This window comes from Cryptosporidium ryanae, assembly GCF_009792415.1.
Source record: "Cryptosporidium ryanae isolate 45019 chromosome Unknown contig_7, whole genome shotgun sequence".
In the NCBI taxonomy this organism is placed as follows: Eukaryota; Apicomplexa; class Conoidasida; order Eucoccidiorida; family Cryptosporidiidae; genus Cryptosporidium; species Cryptosporidium ryanae.
The window spans coordinates 81151-94274 of record NW_027125566.1 but is presented as its reverse complement, the minus strand read 5'-3'; the positions used below and the strand labels follow the sequence as shown (position 1 = coordinate 94274).

At 36.7% G+C, this 13124-nt stretch overlaps 3 protein-coding genes across 3 annotated transcripts; 1 reads left to right on the top strand and 2 right to left on the bottom strand.

Moving 5' to 3' along the window:
• Positions 1 to 231: 231 nt before the first annotated feature.
• Positions 232 to 3198, bottom strand: FG386_003305 (uncharacterized protein; the record flags this gene model as incomplete). The annotated part of the gene is made up of 1 exon (XM_067342725.1): positions 232 to 3198. The coding sequence occupies one exon, from the start codon at positions 3196 to 3198 to the stop codon at positions 232 to 234; it is 2967 nt and encodes a 988-aa protein (XP_067195998.1).
• An 850-nt stretch (positions 3199 to 4048) lies between these two features.
• Positions 4049 to 10252, top strand: FG386_003304 (uncharacterized protein; the record flags this gene model as incomplete). Its single annotated transcript, XM_067342724.1, has 1 exon — positions 4049 to 10252. One exon carries the CDS (start codon positions 4049 to 4051, stop codon positions 10250 to 10252), a length of 6204 nt encoding a protein of 2067 aa, XP_067195997.1.
• A 174-nt stretch (positions 10253 to 10426) lies between these two features.
• On the bottom strand, positions 10427 to 12634 carry FG386_003303 (uncharacterized protein; the record flags this gene model as incomplete). The annotated part of the gene is made up of 1 exon (XM_067342723.1): positions 10427 to 12634. One exon carries the CDS (start codon positions 12632 to 12634, stop codon positions 10427 to 10429), a length of 2208 nt encoding a protein of 735 aa, XP_067195996.1.
• Positions 12635 to 13124: the final 490 nt, after the last annotated feature.

Genomic DNA, 13124 nt, shown 5'->3' with positions numbered 1-13124 from the left:
CCAATATTTGTTGGTAATATTCATTATCTGGAACTTGTTTATATGCACGTATAGGTACCTTGTATTTTCAGACAAAAATGTTTCATTTCAAATAAACTTTGTTTTTACATTAAACATTTGCTTTTCCAAAGCATTCTGGGACGTAAATTTTGGATCAAGTTATCTTGATTTAGTGATAATAACTACTTATTTGCTTTTGTCTGTTTTATATTTCTTACAATTCGTTCCTTTTTACGTCAGTTTGTATTCATTAAAAACAGTTTTTGTGTTATTACAGGTATCAAAATTGCGTGAATTCACATAATTCAAACTCTTGTCCGTTAGTTTATTTATAGTATTAATATAGGCCTTTGGAATATATATATTTGGATAATAAGAAGGAAGTTCCAAAAAAAACTGTGATAGTTTATTTATTTCTTGCAGTAAAACATCTATGGTTGTTTTGTCCATTTCCTGTCCTTTGAATAAATGAACGATGCAACTTAAGTTATTTGTCAACACTTGAATCATTGTTTGGCTTATTACCTTGTACTTATAAATGTCCATCATGTAAGTTATGTATTGAAAATAACTGTCTTTGTATTTGTTGTTCTTAACTCCAATTAGCATATCATACAGATTGTCTGTTAGTGACACAACTCCGGTCGAGCTAGACTCTAGTTTAGTATGCAAGGCGTCAAAACCCCTAGTTTTAACTGTGTTGAGCGAAACATCGTTGCGCTTTTGTACTTTTTTAGTGTACCAATATGTTATTACAGGCGTTGTTCCACGCTTAATATCTCTTATTATGTTATCTAATATCGCTCTTCTTATGATCCACAAATTATTGTTAAACATTATATTGTGATTTGTGGTATAACTGTTATTGTTGTTTGAGACGCTCTTTTTAAGATTCAAATAAGTCTCAGTTTCAGTCTGATCACTTTTATAATCAACCCCTTCGCGTTTAACCATCATGTTGCTTCGCTCTGTCATTACCATTTTGTCCAATCTGTCATACATCCACTCCATATAGTCAATAGAACCCAAAGTCGCTCCTATCTTTTTTGGATCGTATTTAATCAAACCCCCTGATCCAAATATATTAGATATTAAAATCGAGCTGCCGTTTGAAATGTACTTGCTGCTTTTTGATGTTCCATTCAAGTTCACAGTTCCTCCAATTATGGTTGATGCTTCTCCAATTCCCGTAGTTGCTGCTGCAACCACCTTGTTCGTTTGGTTAGAAAAAGTGTTTACAACTGTTTCAACAAAGTTCTCCAGTGAAGAATTCATTCCTGAAGATATGTTTCTCAAATTAGCGCATTTGTCCGTAATTCCATTTATATTCATATTGCATGTTTGGGTAATTATATTCAGGTAAAAATTACCCATCTGCATTATTAAACTGTTGAATTGAAAATAAACGTCGTCGTAACTTAGCAAATGTTTTATCTCTATGAACAGAGTGTTTATTAATTTAAACAATTCCATGCAAGAATTCCACATTAATGGTATAGTTTCGCTGCTGTTCAATATGTAAATCTCCCTCTTTATTTGTGAATTCTCCATCATATCATCATTCAAAGTTAACTCTTTTATCTTTTTTCTCAGTGAGTCCCTCTTCTCTTCAAAGTAAGACGCTAGATACGGAATAAAACACTCGGTCAACAATCCCCTTATTTCTGGATAAACCTTTTTGCTGTAAAATTCTAACTCCGACTCCCTGCCTCCTAATGGGTTTAAGGAGGTGGGAGAACTCGGTAAGAGTAAATCAATCCCATTCCAATCACTAAATAAAGTCTTTTTTATTTCAACTTCATTCAGATCATAGTAATTTCTTATTGTTTTGTTGCTCAATTTGTATATGTCTTCATTGCCAACAAACAAACCATCGTTTCTGTACTCCTCCAACTCACTCATTAGTATATTATGATCATATATTTGCACGAACTTTGATATTACATAACACTCAAATTGATAACACAAAAAACTGCATCTTACCACAAATAGGCAGTCTATGTCATTCCCATTATCACCCAATATTTCGATAATGTGTCTCCTAGTGCATATAAAATACTTTTCCGTTAGAACTTTTATTACCTGCCAATTTGTTAAAAATATTTCACCAAACTGTTGTTCGTACTCATTTATGAATCTTTTATACCATGAGAATCTCCTTTCGAGCAGGTCCAATCCAAACGTGTTGCTACTTGTTACCCTGTCTCCGTTGATTGTCATTTTGTTTCTGCGGTTTATATTGCTGTATTTTGTGTCAAATAACTTATCATATGGCTCCAATAGTCTTTCTGAAAATTTATTTATTACCTCTTTCCTGAACTCGCACCCTCCCACCAGGTCTACGCAATAGCAACATGATCTCATTTGTTTAATGTATTTATCCGGTGCCTCTATATACTGTGGTGGCGTTATTACAGTGTTTGTCTTAATCAGTCCGTCGCTTTTTTCTTCCCCAAAAACATTTAAAAGCAATATACACGGGTCTATCAGTGACATAAAGTCTTCTACTATTTGTCTCTTAAACGACATCTTTGTCTCTTCGTACTCAACAATCAATTTTTTTATCAACTCAAATACCTTATTTTCGTCGAAACCGGCATTACTTAACTCATTTTTAATTACCTTACTTAAGTCCTCATTATTTAGTAAATCACGTAACTTTTTCCTCAGGTGACGTTCCAAAACTAAAATAAATATTATCCCGCTGTACTCCCTTATCTTAATGTACTTTTTCATTTCTTCCAACACCAATGCATACACATAAACGCTCTCCAATAGTTTGCTTGTCCTTATTAAATTGCTGTTACGCTCGTCGAGACTTTGGACATTATCTATTATGTTTTCTATGTCATTTAAAGAAGACCTCCCCAGTTTATCTACTAGCCTCATGTTTGGTATCAAATTGTTTTCTATTTCACCCAAATAATTCTCGAAATCAGCTATTGCATTACTCGAACCCAATTCCTCTAAATCCAACCTTATTTCATCATCTATGGTCCTCTCCTCGAACTGCAACTGCTTTATCGTCTCCTCGAGGTTTAACAAACTGTGCTCATCCGGGAATTTGTTATTTAGATACTCCTCAAAGCAAAAATCCTCTTTCCCAAACTCCGAGCTTAGTTGATCTACACTTGTCTTCCTTATCTCCTTTCCATATACGTCAGATTTGCATTCGCTTTTGTTTCCGTGTGGCTGCATTTATTTGTTGGACTCTTAAGTTTAACAAGGTCTGCATTCATTTATTTTATTTACTCACACTTGTTGCACCCACAATATTATAGAGCAAGACCCGCTATAAATAAATACCGGTACTGAAAAAAACTACATTTATGCCCACATAAATACAAAATTGCATGCAAACAAAAAAATACTAGGCAAGCACAAACTGAAACTCTCATATGCTAGATCAAAGGAAGACAATCATGGACACAGTTTGACCTCAAACTTATTTAATGGTAACTCTTAATAATAATCGAGGCAGAGAGGGAATACAACGGGAAATTTTACACGATTAGTGAACGAACAACATCCATCAACGTTTAGTTTGCGTGTTTGGCCATCTTTTTTGCGTATTCCCTCTATATTCTTAAGTTTGCGTAAGAAAAGCTCAAAAATGTCTGTGGGGTGGGAAATCTCAGAAGCCTCAAATACTTTTCTGAACATAAACGATAAAAATAAACAGACGAATTTAAACTGCCTATTTTTATAGCAAATAACACAGTATTAAATAATTCTGCATCAGTCTACACCAGAGGCTACATTGGACGTTATGCATGGTAATGATAGACGTCACGTCTCGCGATAAAATAAGTCTAATAGTGCCAATATGGGGAAAAAATTCGGTACATGTAGAAATGAATAAATGAGTTTAAGTGTGAGTAATTAAAAGAATACAGAGAGTACACATTTGACTTTGGAAAATAAATAAGGAAGCAAGGTTAAGTTAGCTTAAAGTTTGATAAGGAGTGTTTTGTTGTAAACAAAAGAACAAGGTTAGGCTTAAACCAGCACGGGGTTTGGTTATATGTGAGAGTCACTCCACTCAGTGATGAAGTTTGGGGTAATATTTATTTTATTGCTGGGTGTTTTATGTGAAATAGTAAAATGTGACTCGTTCAAATCAGAGGAGGCAAGAGCGGAATCGTCTTTGGTTAGTGGTAGGCTAGAGGATCTGGGGGCGTTTCAGATAGAAACTGAGGAAAGTGAGTACGACAAGGTGTCTGTAGAACGGTGGAATGAGTTAAATTCGGAGGATAGATGCAGGTTAATATTGGAAAAGTTGGAAAGTGACTATAATAAATCAATTAACGAAGCGAAAAACAACCTAGTATTAATATCAATTTTAAGACCAATTCCAATAGATGACTCTGGATCTTGCTTTAAAAGACTAATATTGTGGCACTATGAGAAGGTTGAATTAATAAAGAGCGATCCAAGTATTGAAAACTACGAGGATATAGTTCCGGTGAGATTACTATTGTTGGGCATGTCTCCGAATCAAATAGATAAAGAACCAAGAGATATTGCAGAAATACCTGAATTTTTGGAGCTTGCGTGTAAGAACCTGCTATCCCAAAAACCAAGAATGAGATGGCCCCTTTCTGGTGCAAGATACCACCCTTACATTGCTAATATAATAGGATTTCAAAAAGTGTGGATGCACAGAGTTGTTGAGCTGTTGTCTGCTTGTGCTCAACATATATATCAGTCTTCAAGTGGTTACTTATTTACACTGTTAGTTTCGGTGGAGCACATTGTGGATAATAACATATTTGGGGATTACGAAAATGCGTGGAAAGGAAGATCAAGTAAAATGAATAAAGAGGAATTGATATTCGATATGGATGAGAAAAACAAAAGGAAAGTGATAGAATTTGAAATTCCAGATAACAAAAGTGTCGATTCCTTTGTTGAGATTGAAGAGGTAACAAAGCCACAGACGCGAAATATAGATGAAAATAAAGTTGTTTACTCACCAAACAAGCTCCCTGTGTTTGAGATACCTAACTCCGTTTCATCCGAGATATGTCTGGAGGTCGGAACAAAGGAGATTCCTGGATTGTCCAGCTATAAGAAATTGTCAGATTTCAATAACGAAAACAGATACTATAATTCCATAATGGTTCCGCCTAACAGAGAAATAGAAAGGCCTGTATATACACGCATAAGACCGGAGGATAGAGCAACCTTTGATACGAATGAATACAGGAATTTTTGGATGAGGCCAAATTACGTCAACAAATACGGTGACACTGATAAGCTTCAGAAATATCTACTGGAAAAAGTTCACTTGAATTGGCCGGAAACCGATTTAACAAATGTAATAAATATTGAAAACAGAGAGTTATATGGACCTGAAAGAAACAAGAGAGTCTTTAAAGATGATGTGTTTGAGGTTTATCCAAGTAACAACTATAATGATGATATACTCCAAATAGGAGGAATACCATCAAGTAGCAGGGGTATGTTAAATTTGAATAGAATAAAGGATGCAGGAAGGTACGATGACAGTGTTCCAGTGTTAATACCATATCAGTTTTCGAGTAATATTGGAAGATATGAGTACGATTCGGCATATAATGACCCACAAATACAAAGATATGCTTATTACGACAACTATGAATTGCCAGAGGAAGAAAGAAGTGAAATAATGGACGTTAGCAAAACCTCAGATTTTTATTTTCCCTATAAAAAAGTTAGTATGGCTGCTGATGGTTACAATAGTCAACCAAACTTAAAGTTGAAATATCAAGGTTTGTTGGGTAAAAAGATAATAAAACACCCATCATTTGGTTATGATAAGGATGAAACAATGATTTATGACGATGAGATAGACCCCCAAGAAGCGAGTGAGGCAGGTCAGACTGAAAGCAGTGGCGTTCCGTTTTCAAGATTTAGGGATGTAGCGAGAAACGCGATAGCAAAATGGTATGTTGACGAGAGCAATGGTGAGACCAGTTTAACGGGTAGAGACAGAAAAATACTGAAGAAGCTGTTTTCGTTTATAGATCAGGTTGATCCCGATCACTACAGCGAATATATGAATAGAGGAGATGATTACATTGTTAGAAACATAATAAGACTAGGCAAATCAAAAGATAAAAACTTTGATCGCATGTTATCAGAAGTAAGAAGTGGCAGAGGTGGTGTTAGACACAAATATAGCATGTATAATTTGAACACAGCAGGAGGGAAAATGAGTAGAAACAGGAAAAATGCAGCAGATTCTCCTTTATCTAAAAAAAATACGAAAAGAAGGAAAGAATATAGTGGCTCAAAGAAAAGAGGCATTCACTTTGACTTGCCACCACAAGAGTCTGAGTCAGAAGAAAGCAAGGGTGAAAGTGAGGAATTGGATGGTATACCGAAAGATATATTTATTAAAGATTTGGTTAATGAGAAATACGATTTCCAGAATATACTGAAAAAAGAGAGACTAAAAAGGTACCATAAAATTTTAAAGGACGAGATAGAGAAAAGAGTGAATAATATAGAAAATAAAGAAAAGAATATGGTAAAAATAGAAGACGGTAAAACATTGAGGATTACATTGGATAATGAAAGAAAAAGCAGGGATAGACTGGAAAACGAGTACAAAAAGAATTTAGAGGAGCATGCCAAAATACTGGATCTACTGAAAAAAAACCACGAGAAAATGCGATTAAAAATGGAGGAGGAGCATAAGAAAAGGGAGGATGACACAAAAGAGGCAATGAAGGGTGCGATGGTACAGATGGAGGAGGCACTGGATACTGCATCTAATGCAATAAACGAGATAGAAAAAGAGAAGGAATTTTTGAACAATAAGTTAAAAACACTGGAGGGGGATAACAAGCATATACGTTCGTTAATAAATATGAAGGACAACTACATTAAAAAAATAGAGAAAGACCGTATGGAGTTGGAGTCAAAGCAGGCTTTGGAAATGAGAGAGATGAGGGAGAACTACGAGAAGGAGTTGAACGATTTAAGAAGTAACTTGAAAAAAGATGATGCAATATCCGGGCTGAATAATATGTTGAGTAACTTGGAGAATGAGGCGAAAAGAAAGTTGGAGAAAATAGACGATATATCACTCAATGATGAAAAGATTAAAAATTCAATAGAAAGGAGATTAAAAGAAAGAGAGAAACAGCTGGAATTAGCGTATCAGCGACAAAAAAATAGAGACACTGAGTACATGAATTACGTCATACAATTGCTCGAGTCAAAAGAGTCGGAGGATGCGAAAAAAGTTACAAGTGAATTGAAGAATAAAATATTAGAATTGGAAGAGAAGCAGGATGAGTTGAACCATGCAAGAGAGGAGTTGGAGTTGATAAATGACGATTTGATACAAACAGTGGAGAGTCAGAATATAAATCTAAAAAACCTGATGAAAAAATCAGAGGATATGAAAGTGCAAAAAGAGACAGCAATGGAGGAGTTGAATATAGCAAGAAACAAATTAGCGGACATAAAACAGGTGGAGGATGGACTGAAAAAGCAATTAAGAGACATTAAAGAGAACGGAGCACCATCTGACGAAATATTGAATCACTTGAAGAAGTCTTTAAAGTTGGCAGAGGAGGAAAAAAAGTTAGCATTGGAAGTAGTGCAAAATGCACAAGTTAACTACGATAATAGCGACAAGAATATGAAAATGGCTTTCGACAAATTAGATAAAATAAGAAGCAAGGTTGACAGTCAGAAGGTGTTTGAAAAGGAATTAAAGAATGAGATAGATAGGAGATATAAGATTAACAAGAACGCATTAAAACTGTCGACGATAAAAGAAGAGGAGTATGAAATTAAGCCACTAAGTGAAAAAGAAACAGGTGAGTTAAATAGACTAAGGGGGTTGGGACTGGACGAGTTGACGGATGAAGAGAAGAAGAGTCTGATCATGTTGGGTCAAAGACAACTGGCAACTATGGAATTATCAGTGGTAAAAACGTTTAATGAATTGAACAATCAGGTAACACAGGTATTGGACGACGAGGAGAAGGAAAAAAGCAATATATTATGGGAGCAGGTATCGGATACAAAGATAAATAGAATGGAGCTTGAGAATTCAATAGGTAACATATTGTTGGAAAAAATACAGGGACAGGAGGACACAATACAGAATATGAAGAGTTTATTGCAGGAAACACAAAGTACAATCACTGAATTAAATAAGCAATTATTACTTCAGAGGGAGTTATCGGAAGAAGCGAGTAGCAATAAGGGTACTAGTTCGTTTCAGATATACGACAACGACAAGAATAGGGATGAGGAATTGAGTGTATTTGGCGAGGAGATGAGTAATGATATAGTTATGCAGGTTGAGGAGAGTGTTAGTGTTAACAATGAGAAGACGCCGACGTTGTTAATGAGGGAGTTGGAGACCAAATTGAACAAAAGAAAAGATAAGGGGGTTGCTTCGACTGAAGATGGGAAAGACGAAGCTAAAATGGGGAAGGATGAAGAGAATGGTGGAGTCGAAACAGGTACACAAGTGGAAAAAGGGACGAGTATTGCGTACGGCGGAAATGGTAACAACAATTTGGGTAGAATGGAGCATTCAGCCTCACCAATATCAACAATGCAGAGGATTTCGATGCAGGAAACTATGAATTACAATAAAAAGGACACGTTTTTCGGCGACACAAAATACGAGGTGATTGTGAATAAGCACGATAATCCCATATTGCAAGACAAATACACTGCTGAGGAGAATAATGTCGTATATATGTTGCATGATATACAGAAAGAAAGAGAGCCGTCTAAACTAATAACATGTGAAAATATAGTGTCATCGATACGTAAGAGTTTGAATCAGTATTTGGCTAAATATGAGGAAAAAGCAGGGTTGTCGTCCAGCAGCGCTGAGACAACAAGCCATTCAGAGGTAATGTCGAGAACGGTCTTGCCAGGTATGCAGTATGACGAGTGTTATAATTCAACAATAATAGAATTCGAGAACTACCAACAAACAATGCAAGATAAGGGAATTTACATTAAGCTGTTCGTGTTACTAACGGATTTCAAGGACACCTTGATGATAGGCGATTTGAGCAAAACGGGATACAAAATGAGCAATATACCAGAATTGATATATAGGGTCTTGAGTGACACAATAAGTAAAAGGGAAAACAAATATGGCGAAAGAATAGAAACAGTGATAAACAACTTTCCATCAGAATGGATACACGAGCACATAAGAACATGTAAGGATTTGATTTCAGGGAAAAGCCTAGAGTCGATAACAAGAATGTCACTCTCACAGTCATCCATGTACAATGGCTTGATGGGGTTTGAAGGCGGTGGTGGTGGTAGCAACAGTGGCGCCCTTCACAGTCACATGCTGCCCAGAGACCACCCACCAATCTATGTGGGAAATATAGAAGTGACTCCAAGACCCGACAAGGAGCCTTGCATAAGGTTGGTAAAGAGGATTAAGCAAAGAGTGTCAGAGATAAATGGGTTGTTAATGAGAAAAAAGGAACTACAGGATAGACTGAAGATAAGGAACCCTCAGGATAAGCTATTTGTATTTACATTTGAGGACATAGTACCGTACGATTTAAATAACCAGTTTACCACGCATTACTGCGAGAAGTATATTATTGATTTGTTCATAAAGATAAATAACATGGAGTGGCGAGCAAACAAATTCAAAAACAACAATTCGCTCATCAGATTGATGATAATACCCACTAGTTCAAACAGCGATTATGTGAGTGACAGCTATTTGAACCTGGACGAGTGGAAGTCAGAGGGTATTAGACTGTCTTACGATGAGGATATAGTTAATAACTGGATGGGTAATTCGCTGATGGACTATTTGACAAATAAAAGACTGTTGAGAAGCGGTCTGTACTTCAGCAATGAAGTGGCGAAAAAGATAATAATAGGAATACTAGATTCGATAAACTACTACGGTAAGGACAGATTAGCAGTTGAGGGCGGTGATTCAGAGGGGGAGGAGGGAAAGGCGGATGAAGGGAGAGTGGGATCATCCTCAAACGAGAACGGAGGCACCAGCAAAAATAACGGTTTTATAGGTGGTATAATAAACGCAGTGAGGGAGAAAATGAGTGCAGATACAAACAACAGCAACAAGAGCGAAAGGAAACAAGACGTCATACCAGGTATATTACTGCTACTGAGAACAAGCAATTTGATACCTGAGAATACCGCAATAAACCCAACGCTGCTTGACTTAAGACCAAATGAATCACCTTATTTAATAGAAGCTGTTAAAAGGGGCAATAATGACCAGGAGTGATTCGGAACACGCAAATGTTATTTTTGTTACGTGTTTACCGAATTAAGAAGAATGGCAACCTAACCGTAGTATAGTAAAAGTTGTTTTCGCCTCTCGTTAAGGTCGGGAGTTAAAAATGTGTGAGTCACTAAGTAGATTTACTATTATATACACAAGTGAGCACCCGTTGGTTGGTTATTTTTTGTTTTTTTCTTGCAATTTCAGGACTTTCTTTAGCTTTTTGTAGTTCTTCCTGAACGACTTTTTCTCTATGATCATCATAGGGACGATAAGCATCTGGATGTTGTTATTTAGTATTTTAATCCTGAACGAGTTCAGCCACTCATTGATCACATCCATGTCTTTTGGGGAATTAACGTTTTTAATAGTTATAAGTTTTTTTTCGCCTTTTCTGGTCTGTTTTTTGTATTTGTTTGAAGACAGTAATTCATTCTCCTTGAGCAATAGCTCGTTTCTGTCTACAGTGTCTGTGCCACCATTCTTTTTCAGACAAAGTACCGTTATTCTCAGGGACTTTATTCTTTTAACGTCTTTGTACAGCCTGTTGCAATCGCTAACTCTAGTCAGAAACCCGAAAGGAAATGACTGTTGCAGAATAATCACAGGCGAATTGTGAAAGGTTTTCGCGAAGCGATATTTGATTGAGTTAAAGGCAGACGCGTAGTTTTTTACCATTGACAGGTTGTATTTGTACAATCTGGAACCGTGCCATATGCTTTTGAGTATTCTATAGCCGTTTAATGTAAATATAGGTTGATCCCATCTCTCTACCATGTGCCCGAACAAATGGTCGTTGTTGTGCTGTTTGCAGCCGTACCTCTCATTTCCAATTGAAATTGGGAACAATATGTACTTGGACACGTTTGTTATTTTGGATGACTTTAGCATTGCAATGACTATCCTGTTTAACACGTTGGCTACTGTGTAATTTGGAACATTTCCCACTATGCAGACAGTCACTTTTTGCTTATACTTAAGTATTTTAAACAAGCCAGACACCAAACACATCCATAGATTCTTTAATACAGCGATGTACGAGTCAATTGAGCTTGCATGCACCAAATTGAAGCGTGGTTCTTTTTTGTACTGTGATTTCTTCATCGATTTGAATATTTTCTTGAAGGTGGAATACTTGTATCTCTTTTTTTGGGATATTTGGTTGTTTATTATTTCCTCTATATCCGAGTCGTCAAGTGGCAGGTTTATTGATTTAACTGGCGTTTTCTGATAACCGACGAAAAGCACTCTTTTTCCCTTTGAAAACTTTAACCGTCTTCTATTTGCGTTTATCTCCTTTTTAACTGACTTAATTAATATGTTGAAATCCTCCTCTGTAGGCACGTAGCTACCCAACGCCGTGAACGGTATTACGTTAAATTTTTGCTGTACTGCATTCGACTCTTTTTTTATTCTTTTTGGTAATTTATCATAGTACCTAGACGTTGACGCATATTTGGAGTACGTTTGGTAGTTCAAAAAACATAACTCTAGCATTTTATTCATACTTTCTATATACAACACAACCTCTTTGACATCGTTGCTGTACTTTTTCCATTTTCTTCTTGAGTAGTATTCGCTCATAGTGAGCAACAAATACCTATCCAGTTTGACCTGGTCGTCTTTGTTTACCTTAATTCCACTTTTTGTGTTTTCCAAATCCAGCTTTTTAAATTTCTTTAATAACTTGCTCTTTTTTAACCTTGACAAATACTTCAAATCGACGCTGCTCCCACCCCTTCTTTTTTTGTTCGTTTTTATCCTTCTTATGAATATGTCGTACTTGTTTTCCGGACATTCCTCCTCCGACCTGCCTGTAACCAACACATACTTGCCATTCGGTGACACCGTCGCTGCTGGCCTCTCCCTCAACGGCGAGAATGTATTCTTTTCCCTTACTGGTATTTTGCTTACGGGCTCGAAGTGAACCAGGGATCTCGGCACAAAATACATTACATCCACCACTGCCTTTCTTTGTTCGGTGTCGAAGTTTGGCATCTTTTTGTGGTATTCAACCCTCGGACTCTTGTTTGTTTTGTCTTCGCCTTCCGCGAGTACTGGCGAACTTAAATCTTCGTACTCTGATTCATTGTACTTAACGCTTCTTTCTTGCACCAACACATTAATTGGCGTGCTTTGGTAGTTCTTGTACTCGTACTCCATCATGGCTTTCGGCGCTTCCTCAAAATACGTAAACTCCTCGTTTGATTTTGTAACCCCGTCCTCTGCATCTCCTTTTAAGTCCCTTCTGTCTGTTTCGCCTATTTTTATCTCCTCTGACACGTCCCTTCCTGCTTGTTCTTTGTCAGCTAGCTCTCCCCTCACTGCGTCGTCCGTTCTGCTGGTGTTGGCACTGGTGGTTTCTTCTTGCACTTCAGAGCTCATATCTACGTACTCCTCCAGCAAGTTCCCCTCATTTCCCCCGTATTTACCCTTAACCTCTCCAAACACCCTGCTGCTTGCGAATGCTATGATGTTGGAGTTTAACAGTATAAATAATATGTACAATGACTTCATTGTATTCGTATTCCCGAGTTGTCGCTCTGCCACTCCGTATATTCAATATTCATTACAAATAATTGCTTTCAACTTGCTACCTTCTCCTATTAAAAACTTGTTTAGCACCGTCCTTCAGGTATTCGCTGCTATTGCACTCAGCTTTCTCAAATACCCAAAAACCACGTCTGTTCCGGTCTTGATTCCAATTAAAACCCCTGAAACCACTCTTGTTTTGTTTTATTTTGTGCTGCTACCTATATTCTTATTTATTTTACCAATCAGTATTTATTATTCTTTGTGTGCGACCTTCTCACATTATTTATCGCAGTGCTAGCCATTACACAATCTGCACATACTCACTTATGTCAAATATTTA